General features: G+C 34.0%; 1 protein-coding gene across 1 annotated transcript in view; it reads right to left on the reverse strand.

The window, feature by feature from the left end:
• LOC128892326 (neurotrimin-like) overlaps window positions 1–26,761 on the reverse strand; it is a 276,285-nt gene that overhangs the window by 27,832 nt on the left and 221,692 nt on the right. Inside the window, exons 4-7 of the mRNA XM_054152691.1 lie at window positions 18,945–19,152; window positions 17,629–17,787; window positions 11,033–11,161; window positions 10,760–10,897 (exon numbers count right to left, since the gene is read on the reverse strand). Of these exons, the coding sequence (XP_054008666.1) occupies window positions 10,760–10,897; window positions 11,033–11,161; window positions 17,629–17,787; window positions 18,945–19,152 (634 nt within the window). The remainder of the gene's footprint in view (window positions 1–10,759; window positions 10,898–11,032; window positions 11,162–17,628; window positions 17,788–18,944; window positions 19,153–26,761) is intronic.

Below are 26,761 nucleotides of genomic sequence, written 5' to 3' on the forward strand. Positions count from 1 at the left end.
ATGTCACAAATACAAACTGACTGGTTATACAGGTTAGAAATGACAAATGTCACAAATACAAACTGACAGGTTATACAAGTTAGAAATGAACGAGCGGCGTGAACGGCAGCCATATTACAATTCTGGCCGACGAGCCCCGCCGACTGATTCCGAGAGTCGACGAATCGACAAACGGCCTTTGCTCCTATTGGCTAAGTGTTGAAAAGAATAATAATAAGAATCAGAATCAGAAGAGAAATGTAGAATTTCTGACTGATTCATGACATGATATTACGATATTTCAGTTGTACATGGACCGATTTTATTGATTTTGGTTTTATTAGAAAGCTTACATGCGATTTACATACGAAAAATGCCTTTAAATTTAGAAAATATTGCAGGCGTGATGAGATATTAATGAAACAAGTTTCAGGTTAGCTTGGAATCGCAGTTTTACGAGTAAAAGATACGTGGTAGCGTCAGCACCATTGCAGTGTACAGGATGGCGTACATTTTTTCATGTACTTGACGTCGAGACGCTACCGCGTCTCTAGATTAATTGCTTTATTCGAACGTTCATTATCGTGACTTGCGCCCAATTAATACGGGAATAATTGTTAATATGATCGGTAACATCTCATTTACTCGCACGACCCTCTTTGTCTCTCTCACTCGCCTCGCGCCCCTTGACGAACATAGCAGAACCCAGAGTGAACACATGTCGGTCATCTTACGTTGTTCTTTTACAGTGGGAAGTTTAAGTAGGACTATAATTGAAAATATGATTATACATTTGAAAATAAATTTTTAGTAGATTACTTTTTGTAATCTATCAATGGTTGCAATGTATCTGTGACTTTCTCTTTAAAAATTATTCGAATAACTAAGCACTTACTTTGAAAAGGATAAAAAGGAATGCACTTATCTCAATTGGTGGAATATGGGTATAAAATTTTTAGAGTATATCAGGTATACGAATGAATATAAAACGTACATATCTATTATAAATAATAATTATAATATCGTACATTTAATTAAACTTACTATACAGAAATATTTAAAAGTAGGATTAAGATTTAATTATTGTAATAGATTACAAAAGATTTAAGTAGATTACAAGTAACAAACTATAACAAAAAATTAGATATTCAAAGTATTGAAACTCTACAAATTCATTTTCAAACATGTATGTAACCATATTTTCAATTATAGTTGTATTTAAACTTCCTGCTGTAAAAGAGATGGCCGACGGGTCTCGCCACCTGGCTTCATGCCCCACCACGTCTTTTATTAGTCACTGCCCGGTCCCTATATGCCCTTGAGCCATACACTTATAACAGTTGTAGGGAGCAAATGTGATCAACAGAAAATTAGGGAACTTTAAATTTCAATATTTCTGAGGCGATTATAAAATGATCACTATAATTTTGTATCATACATCCTTATGATACAAAACCTTTAAAGAGTAAAGTAATTAAAAATAATTTAGAATTTGTAACACAAAATTAAGTTGTCGCGTTTTAAGTCGTTTTATGAAAGAAAGTCGCTGCTTCTATCGACCTCGCAACTCAATAGATAAAATGTATGCATTCCTGAATTTGGATAACCCCTTAATTATTACAAATTTTAGAAACATCTATAAGTATTAACGCTTAAAATCTAGTTAATCCAAGTAGAAATTCAACTCATTCCGATCGATATATCTTCTACAATCCATGTAGAACCTATGGCATATCCGTGCGGTAAATGTGTCATCGAAATCGTTGAATTCGGAATGAAATAAATATGCATGAATAAAAATTCGGCATACCATCAATTTCATTTCGTTCATTTTCGTTCGCTCAAACATTATGCACTTGCACAGATAGCACGGAGCAACTCAGTTATAAAACGTTCTTGTTTTGATACGTGTTCTATTTCAGTGTATTTTCATGCAAGCGTTCGTATTTTTTAGGTACAGTCCAATTTGCGTCGGATTTCTTTACTACGCAGTAGCGTGACCGTTACAATGTATGTATGTACATATGTATATGGGTGAGACGTGCAAAGCGAACGTTCGGCATATGGCTGCCGATTCATGTGTGTGAAGTTAGCCCGGCACTTTTCGAATTTTTGATTTTTTTAAATTGTGCTACATTGTGCTACGCTTGTGCCGAATTGTGCCGTAAACCGCAACTCTGTAAGTCAAAGCGTACTCAAGAAAATAGAACAAAACAAGATTTTTGATAGCCCCGCACTTTTCGAATTTTGAGTTTTGCTTTTTTGTGCCGTATTGTGTTATATTTGTGCTGAATTGTGCCATAAATAAGAGATCGATAACATCAATAACTATTAAGAAGAGAAATGAAACCAAAATTATACTAGCCCTCCAGTTTTGCCGAAACAAACTTTTTTTTCTATAGGAAGATGCGTACTAACTTGTGCTACATTGTCCCATCGATAGAAACTCGATATCTGTATTCGTTTTGCGAATACAAAATTTAATATTCGCACAATTTGCGAACAGCGACAGATAATCGAATTTTCTAAGTTGTGCTAAATTATGCTACTTACAATACACGAGACACGTGCGTTAAAAATTGAGATTACCTCGAGGGTGAACAAAAATTAACAAAAAAAGGTGAGGATGATTACAAATTTTGATATTTTCGAATTTTCTTTGAATGTGCCGGATTGTGCTAGACTAGCACAACAACTTTTCCTAATTACAAAATCTTGTCAGATCACCAGATTTCGTAGCACTAAGGGTCTTTTCGGCAACGGGCCTGTACGTTGTCTCGACGTCGCTCGACGATAATAATTTGAAATCGTTGAAAATTTCCAAATTATGTTTCCTGATAGCACAAATATTATCTCCTCGTAAAATATATCTTTTATCGTCACGTAGCATAAAGCGATATAAAAGTCCTTTAGTTGACTCTTGCATTTTCGATTAGAAAAGTATTTGCATGATGTTACGCCAATTTATTATTATCCAAATTTCGGATATGCGATTGGATCTGATAGTTTCACTTGTTTCTGGATCTGAGAGTTTCCGGAAAACATAATTTGTCAGTGCGAAAGCGTGTGTTTTGCGTACGGTGCACTTCTGTTACGAATTCCTCGGCATTTAACATTTCAATGTATTGTACCACTATTTCCCCATTTCTATGGATACCTCGTATCTTTTATATCAGTCTACGGAAATTGCGATCATCTATTGTTAAGTAAAACAACCATTAATCGAAGTAACCAATTATCAAAGAAATACACATCCTCCTCTTGTATCGAAAATGAAATTTTCTATAAACAGTGTCAGTCTTTCCGTGAATTTTCTTCTAATCTCTTATTCTATGTCATAACGATTGTTTTCAAGTTTACGAAATATTTCAAATACACATGTGACGTACAAAAATAAATATTTTATTTGTTGAAATTTCGTTTCGTAGTTTAAATTATTTATTATTTTCGTTGACCTGCATAACATGTACTATTTAAAATAATATAGTCTTCCTAAATTTTACTCAGCTCTGTTAGCAACTAATGATTTTATTTTCGAAATATGAATTGAGTACCTTGCCATGTAAACAAAATGATTTCCAATCACGCAACATCAGTCGGAAGATAATATACTAGAAAATCTGAAACACGTGGATGCATGATTTGTCTCGCATCTACATTATCGAGCCTGGAAATCCGATATATGTTAAATTGTAAAGCATGCCATAATTATAGCATCGAGTCACCGCAGGGCATAGCAAGACTAGTACATAGTAGTAAGCACAAGAGGTGTAATGTGCTTCATCGACCTAGGTAACCTACTTGGAACCTTCGGCTTCACAGTGGCAAATGCTTAACAGATTAACATAGTCGAGATATTTGAGTACTATATTAAGTGAACTGGAAAGTAATGTCGTTTTTGCGATTTTAAATATTTGTTTATCATTCATCAGCTCATTGATTTTTATCGATCTGGCATTGAAAATTTGCACACTAGATGGCAAGGAATTGTTGATAACGAGGGAGATTATATAATTAATTAAAAATAGAAATTTATTAAAAATTTTCTTGAGTTTAATGTAAAAGAAACAACATTACTTTTCAGTTTACCTAATACATACATTTGTGATAATAAGAGACACCATGCATTAATATTTTAACTTCCATGGATATGCGATGTGTACGATGTTGAATAGAATTATACAATGTGCTGGTCACATTCAAATAAGTCTTGTCAACTTGTAAATCGTACGAAAATGAAACGAGATATCGTCTTAATTTATAATTATTCTTACAATTTGTATGTACTCTTCTTACAAACGTTATTGTGTGCGAATTTTACGTGTTTTTATAGCGTTGATTTGCGATAGGCAGCTATCTAGAGACGCGTTAGCGTCTCGACGCCAAGTTCATGAGAAATTATAAAGCCACCCCGTATATAACGTGGCGCTACCGCGTATCTTTTACAGGAGAGATGGTCCATTCTAACCTAACTTGAAACTTTTTTCATTAATATCTCATCACGCCTGCAATATTTTCTAAATTTAAACGCTTTTTTCTTATGTAAATCGCATATAAGCTTCCGAATAAAACCAAGATCAATCAAATCGGTTCTCGTACAACAGCGATATCGTAATATCATGTTACGATTCATTCAAAAATGGTACAGTCTTATACTTTTCCAGTTGATTTTTCGTCAACACTTAGCCAATAAGAGACAAGGCCATTCGTCGATTTATCGACTCTCGGAATCAGTCGGCCAGACTCGTCGGTCGCCATAAGAAATACTTGTGTATATCGTTTGACAGATATAGGTTAGTATCGTTTGACAGATTCGTTTGCCAGATATACTGCTAGGTTGTAGGTTATAGTGAGGAATAGCTGAATGCAGGTTATTAAGAGAGAAGAAAAAAATTTCACCAGATACTGCAAGAAATAATGCACAAGAGACAGTAATGTTGCCTTGTAATACGTGTTTGCACGTATTAAAACCATAATAGTAGTTTTAGCAATGCGACATTTTTTACCTATTACAACAAGAAGAGGAGCATATAACATCATCAATAAAAGAGTAAGTAAAATTCGCAATTAAAAGTAGCTAGTGTTTATCATTATTTGATAAGTAGTTTTGTGCGCTTAAAGTATATCAATTTAAAACTCTTATGATATGAGTACATTTCCATTGTATTGCGTTTTAAATTATTTCTAAGGTCATTTATCGACACCGATACCTTTCCTCTCACAAGCTTTCAGATAATTTGTCAGTTCAAAACTCTGACAATATAAGTACACTTTCATTATTTTGCGTTTTAAAATAATTCTTATTCATCGACACGACCTTGCCTGGCCACGCCAAACATTTACTTTCAGGCCACGGACATCTAGGCAAATGTCTAAACAATCTCAGTTTGTGGTTGATACACAATTTAGCTTCTTCATTTCACCGCCAAAGTGTGGAGCAATCACTTTACATGAGTTATCATTAGGATCGGAACGTTCGCACTGTTGAACACAGCATTTTAGCTACGCATAGTTGGAAAGCACTGAATTTTACATTGTGTTACACAGTGTCGCCTTTGCACTTTATTGGAAAGGACTTTCATGTAATGGCTGCTCATTTCGATTTCACATCTTTTTCTACTTTCTTCAATTTTTTTAAGGGGATCTTCTATTTTTCTATAATAACTCCTCGAGTCCTCCACTTTTTCATGTATTCGGCGTGATGTTTTAACTTTTTTGAAGTTTTTTATGGGGATAATAATCACTGGTCCGTTGGAAGGTTCAGCGCCGGTCAACTATGACCACCACGCCAGTCAACGCGATAATTAATTTTACTGCAGCACTAATGGACTATTCGATTGTAAGCTAGATATGTACACTAATTGGCCATTAGGAACATCAGAAAGTACGGTGTTTCGTTACAGATTTATTTTACCGTCGAGCATTACTTTCCGTTTTTAACCGACTTCGAAAAGGAGGAGGTTACTCAATTCGACATGTATATATATTTCTCTTTTATGTTTGTTTACCGATTACGTCGAGACGGCTTGACCAATCGGAATGAAACCTCTTGCATCTGGTAGAGATTAAAAATTAAAAATTATTTATTTTGCGCCGCCTCCGAAAAGGTTATTTAATATAATTTAATATAAGGGAAATACAAATTATTTCATACTTTTTAGTGCAGATTTAATATTTTTTAAAGTCGGTTATATTTTTTTTTCATAAATTATTTTATACTCAAAGAGATCACTCTTTTGTTTTGTAATTCTATAAAATAATAAAAATTTTAGTCAACTAGTGCAGCAATGTTTAAGTCGTCGTAACACAATTCGGCTTACAATGGAACACATTACAGCAGGATGCTAAAATATTCTGTAAACAATTCTCGCACGTGAAAAGTTTAGTACTAAAGTCTCATTATTCGAAGTAATTATTGCTCCATGCATGTCCGTGTATCCGATTGGGACGTTGTTAGACCGTTTCGGTAATGTACGGTACATATGTGTCGTGTACTGTGCGTACACTCGTTAATAAAACAGCGTTAACTATGTTGGCTAGTACGGTTCAATCGCTCTTCAGTGAATTAGCAAGCCAGCAACACGTCCATTACAAGCATGGAAATGCGAAAGTACTGTCGCGTCTATGTGTGAATCTCGAAATGCAGTCGGGCAACCTTTTACTTAATTTCGTCAAATTACTGTTACCCGCGTAGAATTCATTGCTTTTAATTAATACTTTCTGCAGTACAAAATGCTTTCTTTAGCACAAAATGAAAGGATCTTCGATACGGATATATGAGCCGTTCACTGCACGAATCGATTAACTCCAATTTTTGAAAAATCTTAAAAAGTGTCAAAGCACTTGGTATTTTGGTAATTACGCGCCTTATTATATTACAGATTAATGGTATGCTAGGCTGCCACCTACTGAAAGAATATGGAATACTTTCTCTCTCTGTTTCGTTTTTCTTGTGTGTGCCACATGTAATATATATAAAACTTATTTCTTTAATTTGCTCATATATTCTTCTACAGTTATAATATATTTTGTTTCTTACAAATATTGTAATTTCATTTTTCTTTAATTAATATATACAAAATATATACACAAATACGATTTCCTGACCTCAAAAATTAACTTTAAAAATAACTTTCCTTAATGATAAAGATAAACATCATTAACCGACAAAATTTTTTTGGCCATTGAATAATAAATAATTTATTTCAGAAAACAATGTATATTATTTTATCGCATTTCTAAACTTTTTGTTTTATGAAGTTAATCGATTTGCGTAATGAACGGCTCATATGTTAGTGTGACATCGGATCATCGGTAAAAGTTTGATATATGCAAATTGAAAATTGAACAAAGAAAACTGCATGCGATTTGTATGAAATCCAGATTATTTTATTCGACAAAAATAATGTTTTGAAAATCTAATGCCAACGTAATTATAGTAATCTACTCTTATATGTCTAGAGTAAGTTTATCTAACCACACATGATTTTATGGTGTCAGAATATGGTATCAGTTACTGTTCAATTCAAGCCTTTATTAAATGCTCCAATGCTGGTAAGGATAATTAGCGTAATATCGCGCAGAGCGCCCAAGTACTCCAAGGCTATTCTCATATAGCACTGAGGACCGAAAACCGCTAACTGTGAATTGTGTTTCAGAGTTTGAATCGGTATTACAAATACCGGTAAAATATCGATATTTTTAGGTAGTTATTCTATTACTCGAAAAGAAACCAAATACTACGAATACCGGTATAATGTTATTGAATAACATTATACCGGCATAGACGTATTTCGGTATCATACCTACAGTTACTCACTTTAATATTCGGATACTATAGTTTTCCTGGATTTGTTTATATATATCTTCGTAAATTATCAAAATATCAGTTCGGTTGCTTTCCATTATGTTAAATTATACATTATAGATGATAAAGGTATACGCAATTACCTTGTGGTTAGTGTACATTACCATATAATAAATTTTTAACGAAAGACGATTCGTGTCTTCCGTCGACAAGTGATAATTCTATTCGTATTTTTTCGCATCTACTTTATTTGACTTTGCATTAGATATTTACTATTGAAGTTAGATTATTAAATTAAGGTATTAAGCCTATATGTGAATTTGTCTTGCATTAATATGGGAAGGAAAGCAACAAATCCAGTTTACCAATATTTTCAACACCATGTTTTAACTAATACATCTGACTGTATTATCAATAATTCTGCACATATCGTAAAAGGTAAGCACGGAACAAATTTACAAACGCATTTGAGTAATAATCGTAAAGGTTTTTGAATCAGTTCAATAAATAAAATTCTATACTGTATTCTTCGTAGTATTATCGGTATTATATTTATTAGATTATGTCACTTATTAAACTGTACACTTTACATTAATAAATGATAAGTTATTTATTTAGAAATATTATTAACACAAGAACGACTTGTCTTTATAATATTAACACGACACGTCTGGCAAGGAGCAGCAAATCAATGATATGAAAAACAAACTAACAACGCTTATTATAAACAATCTGAAATATACAATTATCAAATCGATCATACCGAGTATGAAACGATATTTAATTTTGACATACAGTGGGTGTAGAAAGTATTCGTACACCGATCAATTTCCAAAAAGACTGTGTAAAATTGTAATTTATTAACTTATTTTTTATAAACAATGACATTCTACATATTCTCCGTAATCTCTAGAATAGATAGATTACAAAAAAAATAGCTATTTATGTAAGTTGCGAAATTAACAAGAAAAAAACAATTAATCGATAGAAATGTTGAAGCAATAAGTATTTGCACAACTGTTTAAAAGTACTTTACTGGAAATTTGATGTTTTCTAATTCGTACGGAGCAATAAACTAATATGTTTACGTTACAAACTCTATTGTAAATGGTTCGTCATAAGAATAGTACAAATATTTATTGCTTCTATACTTTCACCCACTTTTCGCATTTTTTTGTTAATTTCACAAATTATATTAACTAGTAAATGTTGTTTGGACTATGTCTGCCTTAGAGACTTCCGAGGATATGTAAAATATCATTGATTACAAAAAAAGAAGTTAAGAAACTACAATTTCACACAAAAGATTTTTGTGGGAAATTGAAATTGATTTTGGGGTATGGACGGGAGATACTTGTAAAGTACATATGAAATTACCGGTATTGAAGGTTTAATACCGGTATAAAAAAGGGTTTACCAAATACCGGTATGTCAAAGTAACATCAAAACAGATACCGGTATAATACCAAAATCTCTAAATATAGCAGTATTCGGTGTCTGCTGTGTTTAATCCATCTTCCCTGTCCCGACCCTTCTCAATTAGCCCAAATCAGAGGAGCGACGATAATAATATCTAGCTCTTCTTCGTTATTCGATGCACCGAGGTAGATACCTGAATTCCCCTCTGTGTAACTCTGTTCTTTTGCGTTATAAGAAGGTTTATTCTTACGTATTTTCTCATCGATAAAGCCATGCATGAACAATATTAGGGGATGTACCCGTGCCTGTGAGGACAGTTGCGCGGTACCCGCGTCGATGTTGCACAGTAAATTGTCTGTTGTATGAAACGGGCCCATAAATCGTGTCTCCATTCGTCTTATGCTGGCTGTATACCAAAGAACGAATGTGAATACCCAGGACGCACGCAACGCGTTGAAACAGAATAACCGTCTGTTCCGTAAGAAAGTATCCGTAGCTTTCGTTTGAATTTACTCTTTGGTATCCACTTATGTGAACGATAATCACGATTCCCAATAATGAAAACATTAGTTATTAATTATTATTACTAGTTAATTCTAGCAATTCTAGTTGGTTGTTTCCCTTTCAACTTTAACCTCATACGCGACAAAACGAACTATCATTAAAATTGGAGCAAAAATAAAAAAGGTTCTAAATGGTTTGCCATAAAAGCGTCACAAGCATAAAGATTTTTCAAAGTAACGGTATGTCTACGCTTCAACAAAACTTATAGTAAATGCAATAGTAAATGTTAATTGTATTTTTATATGTGAGCATATCTAATTTTTGAATAGAGTATCAAATATAACTTTTAATCATTATTTTCACTAAATAAATTTTCAGTAAATATTTTTGTCATTCTTGACGCGAAAACTCTAAGCTTCAAATATCAAATAATGCAATCTAAAAATAACTTTCAAGCGAAGAATCATTGAAGACACGCATGCATATAAAAAACATTCATATTAGTGCAATCAATTTTAATTAAACAAGCAGTGTTTTTGATAATAATATTCGATGCTGATAATTTTGTTGTTAAACTCTGCTTTGCAATTAATTAAGGGATCATAATTTATCATTGAAATATTATCACCGTCATACATCGTTGGAATGCGAATAGATCCATTATTATCTAACGCGTGCAATCAATTTCATTCGTGTTTTTAATTGTGATTTTAAGAAACTTGTGTATACGATAATTGACTCATAGGAAGGAAATGTCAACAAGATGTTTTAATTATCCTCCAGGACATAGGCAACACATGTTCCACTATATGGTTTTTACTAAAAACCAGTAGGCACTTAAAAAATTAATTTAAAATTTGTGGTTAGCAGTAGTAACCACATATGTATGCATTTTTCTCTGTGTGCTTTTTAGGCATTGCTTACTGTTCCGATCTGATAGTATACTCTTTTTAAATATTTCAATATAGTTAACTGGTTAACCAACTATACAAACGAATATACATTCCTTGTTTAAATAACTATAAGTGCACGATATCAAATTTCAAATACCAGTGGTTTCTATTCCGTTGTTTTCCTTCGTCCAATAATTAATTGATACCGGAAACGCTTCCGAATTACACTCCAGAGTCATATTTTGTCCCTCCTGTGCTTCTACTAATTGGTTCTGTATATATATCATTGGAGAAACTGGAAAGTCGCGGTAAACGAAAGGAATTCAATTTAGGTTAGATAAAAATTTCATCTAGCTACAGTTAGTCACAAAAATATTTACAGTTATCACGTGAGCAATACTACGAGACGCTATAGAAGTAGGATACTCACAGTGTACTATGAGCATAATTCTTTTACTGACGGTGGGGGGTACGCCATTGGATGCGATGCACAAATATGCACCCATGTGGAGTCGATTTACCTTCGTGATATTGAAGACTGATCCGTCTATATTTCGCACTGCAACAGAATTAGAGATAAAAAACATGATATATAACTGTACAAGAGACGAATTTATAAATGATCGATTGTCTAGAATGACGCATTTCATACAATATATCGTACGCGTGTCCTGTACCATACGAAAAAGGAAATTCAATCGAAAGGTACTCAAAATATACGAAACCTCACACCCATGATTGCATAAACAAAAACACTTTTATTCATACCTAATAGTTGCATATTTGTTTTCTCTTGATTATTAATTATTTGCAAAACTGTGGCGTTGATTTGTATCACAAAAGATTCGCAATAGGGTGGTCGAAATTAATATTCACTAATCAAGCCGTTTGTTTGTTCCTACGCCATCGATATCGCGAAAATTCCTTGCTTTTTGTTGGCGTGTTTAATCCAAGTAAGCATTTCATACTATGAACGTAGATATAGAGAAATGTATTATGGACATACCGCTTGTCGAGGATTTCTTGCTCACGAAGATTTACTAGGAGAACGCTTGATTATATTCTCCTATAGTGTTTATAGTCTGATTATATGTCCAAGTAAAATTATAGCACGAAACAGAGATATAAATTGGAGGAAAATGGAAGCGAATTGTTCACTGAATTCTGTACGTTTTATTAAAGAAACGTATATGTTATCGTAAATGTAATAAACTGGGGATTATGCCTAATCACCGGAGATTATGAAACACTGAAGTTGGTAAATGTGATAAATTATGAAATATTTATCAAATTAACCGATGATTTTATATAATCCCCAGTAGGTTTGGACCAAATTTTTAATTTAATAATTTTTAAGTCTCCTTAATTGAATAATTCAATAAGATAGGTACTCAAAGAAAATAGTTAGGATTACTCTACTAAACTATGTATGTATTCAAAGGTTTAATTAGGACTATACAAATGTTTTCTGTATATATCGCGGAAACTAATTCCTACTCTCAAGGTTACGCACCGAGTTGAAATGCGGGGGTCACGTTTACAATTGAACAAGTATTTACCAAAACGTTTCAAGACTATGTTCGAAGGGGATTCTTCCCGATCTTGCGACGAGGTAACACGGTGTCAGCGTCTGATACTTCTGGATTACTATAAGGGGATTCATCCCGATCTTGCCTCGCCGATTTAAGATATAGCGCGACGTAATTTCAACGTGTCCTCAAGAAATGAGCCTCCGAGATGCAAAACGCATCGGTTTATATATTCTGAATTCGGTTAAAAATCGGTAGTGGGAATTGATTCTATGAATCCTACGCTGCCGTATGCGGAGATGCGTAGATGCACGTAGCTCCTATTTTTCGTGGAAATCAGTCCCGCGACGCGCCCTAGTTTCTTAGTAAAAACTTTATCGAAGGAGCGCGGCCACATCCGCTCGCAAGGGCAAATGTCACGGAGGAGAGGTTTGATGGAAATAACGAAACAGAATGAAGTCTCTGTACGTAACAGCAGAATTAATTCAAAGGCATTTAATTCACGATTACTTTAAGCAGAATTAATTCAAGCTATTTAATTGACGGTTTGTTTATATCTTCAATGCTAAAAGACATTTATATAAAATTTAACTAATTGTATACGTAACACATATAAGGTTATTAGATGGATGCCAGATATATCCGGCGCTCATACAGAAATGGTTATGCCGGTAATGCCAAATTAGCTGAACTGCTTTATGCTTTTAGTATATTACTTTAACTTATACTTATGGTATATATTTGTTTTATTTTGTCGTCATTGAATAAGAATATATATTTGTTCTTATTTACGTTATAAATTACTTATTTATAGAATTACCTCAACAAATACATTATTATATATACAAGCAACTCATTGTGATGAGGTTAATAGTATTTAGTACATTGCATTTGTGGCTACAAATTGGTTTATATATATGTTTATTTATATGTGTTACTCATATTTATAATTAATTGAATTTTATATAAATGTCTTTTAACATTGAAGATATAAACAAATTGTCAATTAAATAGCTTGAATTAATTCCGCTTAAAGTAATCGTCAATTAAATGGATTTCAATTAATTCTGCTTAAAGTAATCGTCAATTACATATCTTCGATTAAATTTGCTCATATCAATCGTCAATTAAATATCTTCGATTAAATTCGCTCATATCAATTGTCAATTAAACGACTTTCGATTAACTCTGCTTAATTCAATTTTAATTAAATAATTTTTAATTACATTTATTCAAAATATTGATTAATTAAGTTGATTGAATTAAATTTGTTTAAATCAATTATTTAATTAAAAAATTGTAATTGATTATTATTTAAACCCTGGGAGGATCTCGTGGTAAGTGACCAGCTGTAAGGATGTTAAATTAAAATTCTCAAAATTGTTGAAACATTTAAAGATTTAACAAGTGCGTCGGATCAAAAATTTGAGTGCGTCAAGCTGTCTAAAAGGGAGATATAACCCTAACCTAATAGATAACTCGCATCAATGAAAAAGTGACTGGAAACGCCGTTATTAGACCCTGTTTTCATCGAAGTACGGTTTCGCGACGGTGTTAAGGTTTCAAGAGTACATTAGTTCCGGAGACCGTGAAGTGCTGAAGTATGGTTAGGGTTAGGTCTGCAAAATTATGTCCAAACCTACTCAGACAGTATTTCCGTATAGACAGCATATGTATTCACAATTTTATCACATTCCCCATTGCGAGTTGGGGATTATATAAAATCGCCGGTTAATTTGATAAATGTTTCATAATTAATCACATTTACCAACTTTAGTGGGGATTATGCATAATCACCCTATATATCACAAATTGCATTTATTACTTTCTTACAGATCAGTTCTTCATTTTTAAACCTTCATTTTAGTTTGTAATTTAGAAACTTTGCGTAGAATGTTTAAAATTTAACCGTTAAAACATCCTTTGGAATAGGATTTCTGAAATATGTGTATGCGGTGGAAAATTAAAAGGTGATCAAGGCCGTCGTTTGTGGTTAAATTTTCGATTCATCGAACTCTGACTTTGTCTACCTAATCGTTTAATCTCAGCACAAAGCAATTTATGTCATTGAAACGCCTGTTGACCGTGCCTGTAATCACCTGGATACAAGTTAAACTCTAACCACCCATTGAACCCCTCAATACGATTCCTGTTTCCACTTTAATTAATTACCTCCAACTACTATTATTTTGCGTGTCAACTCTTGATGAACAGACTGGACGAAATGAAAGTACAGAGTCGATAATTAATAAGATTCGATGTTAAACGATGGCTATTAAAAAAAGTTTGATACGACGTTTACATTTCATGTACACCTCAGCTCAGAAGTATGTGGACACTTCCTTAATAGAAATAAATATCGAATAAAAGTTGCGAATCTATTAGTATCAATTATATCATTTATGTTTCGATATGTTTATGTTCTATAACCGAATATATTTTATTAATAGTGTTTTTTAATATCACAGTATTATTGATAAAAAAAACTATAGATATAACTAGGTAATGTTTTGAACTAGGTTTTTGATATATTGAACATTCTTTCTGAACTTTTCTATCTAAACGATCCCATAGTATAATATCACTATAAAATTGAATATAGTACTCAAAACATTTAATATTATTAAATGTTATTGAATACACATCCAATATAGAATTTAGCAACAAAAGTCGTATAGCAATGATTTACAGTGTATAGTAATTATTCATTGAAGGTAGTAAGTGTCCACATATTTATGAACGAGGGTGTATGTAGTATCTTCAGCGTTATTCGAACAGCGAGGGAGATTTCTCTTGCTCGAGGCTAGGCAGTTCTCTATGGAAGACCATAGCACGGAGCACGAGCAACAATCGGACACGCGTGGAAGACAAAAGAATGATAAATCTTTATCGCGCCTCGGCGTATGCGAATCAGGCCGATGATATTCCTTGGTATTACTATACAAAACAGGGAGGCGTGTATTTCTTTCTGACATCATCGGTACACCAACGATGTAGGGCAGCGACAAGTTCCCATGCTGCAACCGCCACTGCTGCAACACGCGTCCTACTCGTTAAGTAAGTTTGAAAGCCGTCGGTCATAAATTTTCATTGCACATCTATCGTACATCATATATTTCTTAACTCTCTATTGAGTTCGCGTAAACATTTGCAGGTCGGAAATATTTTTCGAAGCGTGAAACACGGTATGCACAACGCCATTGCCAAAGAGTGATTCATCGACCATGGAATTCAAGTTTCAGAATAGCCCGCTTTGACTTGAATCCAATTGAGAATATATGGTCTACTCTTTGCTCGAACGCAGTTTGCAAAGGTCAGAAATTCAATAGAAAGGAGAATTACAGTACAGAATGTCAATCCTCAAGCGCTGTCGAAATCAGTACCAGGATCGGACTCCCCTACTGCGGCCGCGTCGAGGTTCTTCTGCGCGTTATCTCGCGTGTTTTCTTCCAAGCATTTTTGAATTTTTTAATGTTTATAACAATTGTTATTGAAAAACTTCTATTCTTTGATGTAACTCGGCAAGGAATTAACCGATTGCGATTGAGGCTTCTGCATTTCATGGTAGATGAATTCGCGATGTTCTGAACTGTGGCATGTGTGTACGTAAGTGGAGATACTAAAGTCAGTTAACTCGTTGCAATTATGTTTTTACTTATTCTTCTAATATGTCACTTCAAAAGAAGCTTTCAACAATTAAACGAGAACAAATTATTACAGAAAATAACTGTTCGAAAAGTACAAAATATTTTGGCATTAATAGTTTATAAATAATATTCATTTTGATATGTATAATATCAATTTGATATTTGTATAATATACATATAAAACGTGAACGTGAACTTGACTATTTAATACATCGAACAGACATGTTCATATTTAAATTATTAATAAATCTCAGATTGTCAAAAAAGAAATTTGAAAGAATACTTTTCTATAGTTTGTATCTCTGGGCAAATAAAGCTTCTGGATCCGCTTCCGTAGAGAGCCATCCAACGCGTATGGTCTATGAAGCCGACAATGCATGTTGAACTTTTCTACAATAACAGTTTAAAAACCCCGTAGAAAAATGATATCTATACCGATGCAGTATTTCAATCTGTACGAATTATTCAGTTACGCTTTGATAGAAAGAAGAGTCAAACTGATGCATCTACGTGTGAACAAATGTCAGTTATTTCTATTTCGTTCGATTGACATTTCAGAACGAAATAAAATTCTCTTCTGGTTCGAACAAAAATTGTATACATTCTTATTGATTCGCCTATTGAAATAGAACGTGATCCTTTTTATTCAAATAAACAAGTTTAAAAAACCTGACAATCAGCAATTCAGACCAACTGTTCGATGTTCAAAGCTTAGAATTTATGTTTCATATTTACTACAAGGAAATAGGAAATTCAATTAGCATCGAAGTTTAATTTAGCATACAAGTTTCATGAAAACGTTAAATTAACGTTTAAATCAAAGATGCATCAATACTCTAAGAAGAGTAACGATTAACTTCATTGCGGTCGTATGTCTACCCTCAGCCACCAAAGAACTTTTACCGTTTACGTCATATATCTACTCTCAGTCACTAAAACATAAAACCGTTCCAATTGTATTTTATAGTAAGTCTATACACTTCGTAGTTACATACATTTCTTAATAAACTCTTTACAATTGAAAATGTATTTTAAAAGCAACCAAATAACAGAATCAAAACGAATAATAGATTCGCGTTGACCTCGCGAGAATAATAAATTCAAGCGTTTAACTTTAGTGAAAATGTCTACCGTTAAACTGTAATTAAATTTGTAACTATGCTTTCGACAATTCTCACCTTCATTTTTATAAAATACTACCATCCCTCGTCACGGCTTCGCCCGTGTATCAATCGTAGGATTTGATGTTGTGTAATATAGCGATAGGAAGTAGTAAGTGTAAGAAATTATAGATTAAGAATAATATGTTTTATTAATATATAAATCAGCATGTAACAAAAATATTTTGTATTCTCAGGAAAAATGTAAACTGTCCGACAGGACAACACTATAATAAAGAACAAACAAACAATCGTAGGATTTGGATTCAATGCAATGTGATATTATAGAACTTTGGAATACACAACATGGTTAATTTTTTTTACATGTTAGCGGACGAAACGAACTTGTACACATCATGCAAACTTTGTTAGTTCTCTTTTGAGTAGGCACGAACATGCAGCTACGTAGCGGTTGGGAGCGGTAGTTAGGGAGTAGCGTGTACAGGCTCAGAGCGCTCAGCGCTCAACATATTCTTACGTATTTTTACGCGAATGTAATATAATTTTTCTGAAAATAACGTAGCCTATGTTACTCCAGAGAAAGCAAGGATGCTACTGTTAAAATTTGGTATTAATCGGTTAAGTAGTTCTTGAAATTGTATAGATGCAAACAAACGCTGTCTCTTTGTATAATATGTAGTATAAGATATACGATAAGATATAAGATGAATTTTAATTTACATGCCTTACCTTCTTTTCCATTTTCCAGATAGATGGTTTCTCCATCTTCGCGCCTCCAGGTGATGTTTGGCGTTGGCGATCCCACAGCAGCGCAGCGCAGAGTAACATTATCACCTTCTTTAATGATCATATCCGTGCTTGTCGGATAATCTAAAATATCTGGTGGAACTGAAAATAATAAAATTATCGGTTACTAATCGTTCAATTACGATGTTATAATGTGTATGCTAAGATTAGGATTATTCGAATACTTGGACAATACGTAATTAACCAGTCTATGGGACGAGATACGGTAAAGTCTCCATAAGTGCTAAAACTCGGACTGAACTGGTACATTTTTGATAGAGTTCCTACATTCTCTGATGTTTTGCCGACAAGCATCAAACGTAGAGAAGGACAACGAATACAGAAGAGGACGGAGTAAAAACATAAAGTCTCCATACAATGGACGAACTCGGGACTGAATGGTGCACTCATGGTAGAGTTCGTGCATTCTCTAATTTTTGTTTACAAGCTTCGAATGTACAGAATCACAGCGAATAAAGGAAGAGGACGGAGAGAAAACAAAGTCCCCATAAACGCCCAACTCAGAACTGTGTTTATGGTAGACTTCGTACATTCTCTGATGTTTGCCGACGAGCTTCGAACGTACAGAAGAATAGCGAATAAAAGAAGAGGAGAGAGCGAAAACACCAAGATATGTAGGTGAGACAATATAATGCACCGGTGAAACTTTTTTTATTATTAATTGTTTTGTTGAAAAACTTTTTTGTAAAATACTATTACAAAATTACAAAATTTTTAATAATAGAAAAGTTTTATCGTTGCATTCGCTTCGTCCTCTTCTTTATTCCCTTTCCTTCTCTACGTTCGAAGCTCGTCGGCAAACATCAGAGAATATACGATCATATAAACACTGCTCGGCGATCGAACTCCTTGACCCCCCAAGGGGTATACCTCGCAGTGATGGGGATGGTTTCAGAGCATTTATGGGAGAGAAATTTGTGCATTTGTGGAGACTTTACTGCAGTCCTATTTGTTTATTCCGCCGTTGTCTGTCTTAAAGATAAGCCAGCCGTCTCTCTAACAAATGTAGCCAATGACACCCGAAGAGCGTACACTCAATTCATAATAACGTCTCTTTGACACGTTCACGTCGGCGCTGCTACATGTTTTTCTCGCCATGGGACGGCGCGGTGGTACACACCATCTGATACACAAGCGAGCGTGAGCCACCAGTGGTACATGCCGGCGTGAACGTGTTAAAGGCAACGTGTCAATAGCACATTTATTATTTTCGCTTACGTAGAATGTAATGAACCAACCTACAACTTCCAGGTATCCAGTTTGACTCTTCATCGGGTCGGTATTTATTTGGCACATGTAAGCACCACGATCAGATTTGCGCACTTCGCGTATGTGTAGGCACCACGTTTTGTGATCTGTACGCGTAACTCCGATCCTGTGATTCTTTGTAATCACATGGTTTGCTATTGTCAAGATAGTTTGCGTGTCCACTCGCAGCCATGCTACCTGAAAGAAAAGATAACATTTTTGGTTTCGAACGTATTGAAAGTATCGGTGTTTGGGAAATAAGACCTAACCCGATTATCGTTTTCCCAAACGAAACGAGACAATTTTGTAAATAATTTTAAAATAAATTACTGACTAAGAAGCAAAGGTCAAACTGGCATAACATGCTCCTCTTTCCGTGCGAAACAGAGTTTGAATAGTAATCAATTACAATTTTTTAATTAAATAATTGATTTAAACAAATTTAATTCAATCAACTTAATTAATCAATATTTTGAATAAATGTAATTAAAAATTATTTAATTAAAATTGAATCAAGCAGAGTTAATCGAAAGTCGTTTAATTGACAATTGATATGAGCGAATTTAATCGAAGATATTTAATTGACGATTGATATGAGCAAATTTAATCAAAGATATTTAATTGACGATTGCTTTGAGCAGAATTAACTCAAAGCCATTTAATTGACGATTGCTTTGAGCAGAATTAACTCAAAGCCATTTAATTGACTATTACTTTAAGCAGAATTAATTCAAAGCCATTTAATTGACGATTGATTTAAGCAGAATTAATTCAAAGGCATTTAATTCACCATTACTTTAAGCAGAATTAATTCAAGCTATTTAATTGAAAATTTGTTTATATCTTCAATGTTAAAAGACATTTATATAAAATTTAATTAATTATATAAGTAACACATATAAATAAACATATATATAAACCAATTTGTAGCGACAAATGGAATATACTAAATACTATTAACCTCATCAAAATGAGTTGCTTGTATATATAATAATGTACTTGTTAAGGTAATTCTATGAATAAATAATGTATAAGGTAAATGAGAACAAATATGTATTCTTATTCAATGACAACAAAATAAAACAAATATATACCATAAGTATAAGTTAAAGTAATATACTAAAAGCATAAAGCAGTTCAGCTAATTTGGCATTACCGGCATAACCATTTCTGTATGAGTGCCGGATATATCTGGCATCCATCTAATAACCTTATATGTGTTACTTATACAATTAGTTAAATTTTATATAATGTTACGTATACAGAAACTCGCTGTTTGTTTCCGAAGCTCGCGTTCATCAATTTTATTTTATCTACCCTCCTGGAATTTGGAGCTCGGTCTCCCTGGAGTGCATCCTGCAGCTGCATACTCTTAACATCATCTTCGACTTGCGTTGCGTGGGAAGACTTCTTATCTACCCTTTCCCAGGGAACGCAGCTGCTCACCTCAGAGCTACGAAAATCCTAACCGTCAGATTTCCAAATATGGAAATCACCGACGGATCTCCACCAACATTTAGGGGTATATAAACCCACGATTTTCGTTGCTCAGGGGATTAGAACGATAGAGTTACGAAGAGTCACATCTCGTCCATCGTTGCAGAGTGTGCTTTAGTGAGATCAGGCTTCAGTTTCCCTTTCGATCAAGTTAACCTTATAGATCCGCGAAGACGGTTTTCATCTATTACGGCATTTAGAATCACACTCGACCCCCGCATCGCCAGTGCGTTAACACCGTGCAACAATTAGGTAATTAAATTCAACGTTTACTACACACGACCGCGACAAAACAACACGGCACATTTGTAACTTAGTATAGTTATTCTGAATATATATATTCTTTTGTGTAAATTCAAAGTTTCCTAAGTCAATTACTAAACCTTCACGATATAACAAGCAATCCTAGCCTGTGTAACGATCCCACAATATAATAACTTTGCCGCTCGACTTATTATTCAATTAAATTAATAAGTTGCGAGGCTTTATCCGCGACGCGTAGTATTCATCAACGATACGATTTAAGCTCAGTGTATTGAACCCGAATTCCCTATTTCAACCCATCCTGCGGTTACCCTTTACTGGGAGATACCGATTCCTGCTAGCTATCTGACTTAACATCCGAGGCGTCTGCATTTGTCTCCAATAACCAACAACCAAACACCCTAACCTACGGTTACCCTTTACTGGGAGATACCGATTCCTGCAACTATCTGACTTCACGTCAGAGTCGTCTGCATTGTCTAATCTATCCTCAGCCTTCGGCACCATTGATACACAATAATTAATCGTATTGCTTCAATTCAATATTGAAAATATTCAAATTCATTCAATAAATGTCTTTTAACATTGAAGATATAAACAAATCGTCAATTAAATAGCTTGAATTAATTCTGCTTAAATCAATCGTCAATTAAATGGCTTTGAATTAATTCTGCTTAAAGCAATAGTCAATTAAATGGCTTTGAATTAATTCTGCTTAAAGCAATCGTCAATTAAATGGCTTTGAGTTAATTCTGCTCAAAGCAATCGTCAATTAAATACCTTTGATTAAATTTGCTCGTATCAATCGTCAATTAAACGACTTTCGATTAATTCTGCTTAATTCAATTTTAATTAAATAATTTTAATTACATTGTTTGTAATTAATTGTCAATTAAAGACAGAAATTACTTTTAAAAGTAATTAATTACTCGCAACCCTGGTCCGAAAGATTGCGTAGATCGAGTATAGTATACTTAGCTCGGCTGACGTGGCGGAAAAAAGAATGGAGAGCTGAAAGTCCCAAATCGATACCGATCACGCAAAAGCCAGCCGCTCGCTCCTCTCTTTCGCTAGAACTACCGAAGAAGTAAAAATGCGCCTTTATTGATTTTATCAACTCTCCTATGCAAAATTTCCTTCCGCGCATCAAATTCGTGCAACTTTAAATTCACGAATTAAAAAGGGAAATCACCGAAGCCGGCATATTTCGTTAGTAAAACACGGAATCATTTCGAGATCATTTTTATTCACACATTAATTACCCTTCGGCAGTTTCGTGTACGGTCGGTAAATGAATAATAAATACTATGTATTAATGAATCATCTTTATACAATGGGGTACAGAAAAGAAGTAAATTTTGTTTAGTTCTCGAAATTGAAGTCAACAGATTGCGATCACTTTTCCATTTCTGAAAATGAAAATATGTTACCGTCTTGCGTCAAATTCAGTTACTGCTTTCTAAAGTGTCGCTCTCTCAAAATTGTTTGATATTTGCTTACCTTTGTAATCACAACCACTTTTTTATTTTAGTTCGGACCGAGTGACCGAAGCGACAGAAGAAAATTAACGATCAGGATCGATTAGAACGCGTCGATTACTTAGACGTACGTGTGTGGGGTGAAAACATATGTTTTGTCTGAGCAACATCACGGTTTGGGGCAATACACATTGTTGCTATTGAAACTGAACCGTGAAGAGCAAGTTATTGTCGAGAATAGCACAATTGGTAAATGCTTCTTTGTTCTATTGTACTCCGAGAGCGCAGTAGACATAAGAGAAAGCTGTTACTTGATGGGATAATAATTTTAGCGACAAACACGTGTAGGAATTTCGCCACTGCCTGCACAATTAAAGGTGAATTTGCATTTATTGAAAACGTTTCTATTTAGAATAAATTGACGTGCAAATTATAATTTGAATCGTATTTGGAACAAATATATACTATATACGCTAGAGTAGCATGATAATAATCTAACGTCACCTTAGTACTTCGGAATCTGAATTCAATAAACAGACTTCAATTGGCAATGCAGTGTTCTGTTTTCAGTTAATGACACATTATTTATTCATGAAAATATCTTATTAGCTTTGTATCAGTTGCAACTGATACGATGAATTGTAATCAAATGTTAATTTGCTGAAGTAATGAATTGTAATTACATACTAACTGGCCAAACAAAAGTAATAAAATCCTAAGTGATCGACACATTTAATAGACTCAATAAATGATGCTATGAATTATTCGCTTAGAACGTAATCCATGCGCGAACCGCGGTAACTCTTTGCTACACATGCTCGCGTATTGTAAGTTTTTGGTGGTAATCGATATATTTTAGGTTACATCATAGATCCAAATTTAATACAATGATATCCGGGAAAGAGTTTGGCCACACATTTCCATGCCGCCCGAATAAAACTGATATCCAATACAGTACCGGCAATTTTGAAGACATGCGCTGCTCACTATTATGTCGAAGCAAGATGCATTTCCCGATATTCAATAGAATATTTTCCAAAAGCTCCGGTGTAATTTAGCGGAGAAACGCGGCACTAAAAAGGTATTAACGAAAATACTTTCAGAGTAAATCATCGGAATAGTATATCGAATGACGTTAATAAAATCTCTTCATTTTGTATCAGGGAAAAGATAAAATTATAAAATTCCAATAACGAAATATATCAGGCGAAAAAACATGAAGTTATTTATTGATCATTCGAGATTAAAATGATGGCTTTTCGTCTTAAGTTTCGATTAGAACGGAGGCTCATTCGTTCGGATCTATCCACTCGAATACAAAATACACATAAAAATGCAGAGCTCGGTATGAAGTATAACATAAAATTTTAGTATTTTTCTAGCACATCAGATATCACAGTACTTGACCTACCTGTATAATATAATATTGCGAGATAAATGTTAGCGACCCTTATTAAATTGTATCAAATAGATATATTATAGTGTTGTAAGAATTTATAGGTAATTTACATTTTTTTAGGATTTTGAAAATCTCTTTGTAAGTAGCAACTGCCGGACATGCCGATTCTATAGCCCTATTCGATTATTAAATATTCGCACCCTTCAAAGCAGCAATGTACATGTCTGAATAATTGAAAATGTTATACGCGTTATAACTCTTTAACAACGCTTGAACAATGGATGTCAATACTCAATTGTCTGTGCAGTGCTGTATCGATCGATAAATATTTATTGGCCCTCGTTATCGTAGTCAGAGTAATTGCACTGTATCCACAAGAATTTATCCGATAAAACTTCTTCTCAACTGACTGAGGTGAATTCTCATGTTTCTTCTGGAAATCCAATCCTTAATCACTCCTCGATGTAATCCTTTTCCAGTTCGACTTCTATCCTTTTTTGTTCTTTTGTCTTATTATTTGTTCTCTTCGACATTACTCATGCTTTCTACCGAATTGTATACAGGGCCTGTCGCAAATCACAGTACAACCGGCAAGAGGACGATCCTTCGAACAAAACTAACGATGAGTCGAAAATATGGGATACAATTTTTCAGTCACAGCCTGCTGCGTTTGCCAGATTTCTAGGCCTGGCTCGCAACTCACTATCATGCTTGTGTTTACAAAAAATGTTTCTGCTCTTCGACCCGTGATAGCTTGCCTGCCCTCATTTCAAACAAGAATTAATATTTCTTCGTATATTTCCGAAATTATCGTAACGAGGTATATAAACCGTGAATTGCACGGATATGCTCCGTGAATTAGGAACTCGCAATGACAATGGTTTTGGTGCAGCGGAGTAGTACAGATACCAATACCTACCCTAATCGTCGCTGTTCCGACAGATGGGTAATAAAAAGAATAGAACTGTCTCATCATCGTAATCGCACTTTTAGCCGCCGATATAATATTAGTTTTAAGACTATTCACCGAATACTACAGAAAATTAAATTGCATTCATATCATATTACATTCCTACAGTTCAGCTCTGATTATAAAAATGGCGGTTTTGTGAATAGAGAGCGAGAGAGGGGAGGAAAGGAAGAAGTTGTTTCAAATCACCTCACGAACCATTCCTTTCAAGATGTTACAACATTTTTGAGACACCCTGTATACATAAATATAATTCATGAAACGGTTATAATGGATAAACTAAATTTTTTATAATACTAATGTAATGAAAATAAACAATATTATTAAATTTAAGTACATTCACGTTCAAACTATGTTCAAGAATGCTAGTCCTTGATTTAGTAATTCCACGTATCGCTTCATTTTTGTACGAAGGTACACACACGTAACCAATTTTTCAGAAATTTCAACTTAGACAAAGCCACAAACTAAGCCATAAATTCCATAAATATAAATCTGTTCCGTTTGTAGCGTTCATTTCCTCACATAAAACGAACTGCGTCGAGAACAAAGAGAAAGAAACACGCGTAAACCTGTTGATATCGTACATTTATCTTTCTGACTTTTCATTTTCAAGACTCACACTTTTACGTGGAATGAAGGCATCGTGTGCGAATACGTTACAGCAAGTAAGAATGAATTGCCACGACGTAAAAGCGCATCGTTGTACTACGGCGAGCAATGAGAAGAAAAAATTACCCCAGGACAAAAGTGGAAGGTTTCGCCTCATAATGTGAAACAAAAAAGAATTGTGCTTCGTCATGTTAACGATTAATAAACGGGTAAAAGTTTCTTCCTCTGATACCTCTTTGCCATTAATATTTCCAATTCTATCGGACAGAAACGGTTGGAAACATTGCGCGATGTTTCGCGAAACTGGTGCGAAATCACCGAAACTGATATGAAATAAGTTCAGAGATGTTCCATTTACTTTCTTACGCGATTAATTTATAAGTATCCCAACAGATAAAATGTTCGTTACTCTTGTTTACTTTACGAACGTACCGAAGTTTATATACGATAGCTTTTAAAGGAAAAGGTATGGTTATCAGTCATCGACAAGTCCATTTTACGATATAATAAATCTGACCATATGATATCGATTAAACTCATCGACCAGAATTAATAATACGAGTGAACAAAATTCTCAAATAAGCCCCTAATTTGGGTCTTCCTGGTAGGTGTATGTAGCTTCTTAGTTCATCTATGGTTGAATCAGTTAATTATTCGGATACTTGTATTTGTTTGCAAAGCAACGATAGTTGGAGAAGTCGCAAGAAACATTAAAAAAAGATACTACAGATTTGTGGAGTAGTTAACGATAAGGAACACATTTTTTCAGCTACGGTAACTAAGCTTAAGGGATGAAATTACCTTCTAAAGTTTCACCCCTTTGATGCTATCTCGAAAACTATGAGAGATACATGAAAGTTCTTTACGTAAACTGTTCACGTTTCTTGAGGAAAAGTAATACAAAGGACATGACAATACGAAATTTCAACAAAGAATCAGTTTATCGCCTTCATTTTTAAAGTTTCGATGAGAAAGGGGGAGCACGCTATTGCAGCAATAACTGCAATCTAAAGCATATAATTTCCACTATTCCAAAAAACCATAAAATACAACAGTTACTAAAATAGTAGCGAAAGGCATACGTTATAACCATTTAGAACGTAATGCTTTACGAGGTCTTTCATATTCTACACTGCGGAGTACAACTATAGCACCACCTATATTTTTAAATACTTCAGACTTTTGAGTCTGAGATGAAAAATAGATCACTTATATGAGCTTAAAGGATATTATAAATAATGAGTTTCATATTGATCTCTTCGAAGTTGCTCTTATATACAACATGAGTCAATCAAAATAGTGATTTTCGATTGTTGCATAGCTGTAGCATCAATATAAATAAACGAGTTTCGTTTGCTTTAGAGTTACAACATTTCTAGATGAACTCTCTAATTCCTTTTGTAATAAAGTTAAGCATTATATTATACATTATGAAAGGGCACGACGTACATTTCTCTTACAAGGAAACACCGGTGAGTTCGTACCACTTTTATCTTTCAAGGGAGAAACTACCTCTTTTGTCCAAGCCGCCCCGTTTACTTACGCGCTTATAACTCAAAAATGATAAGAGATATCGAAAAAATGTTC

This window comes from Hylaeus anthracinus, unplaced genomic scaffold (assembly GCF_026225885.1).
Source record: "Hylaeus anthracinus isolate JK02 unplaced genomic scaffold, UHH_iyHylAnth1.0_haploid 12002, whole genome shotgun sequence".
Classification (NCBI taxonomy): Eukaryota; Metazoa; Arthropoda; class Insecta; order Hymenoptera; family Colletidae; genus Hylaeus; species Hylaeus anthracinus.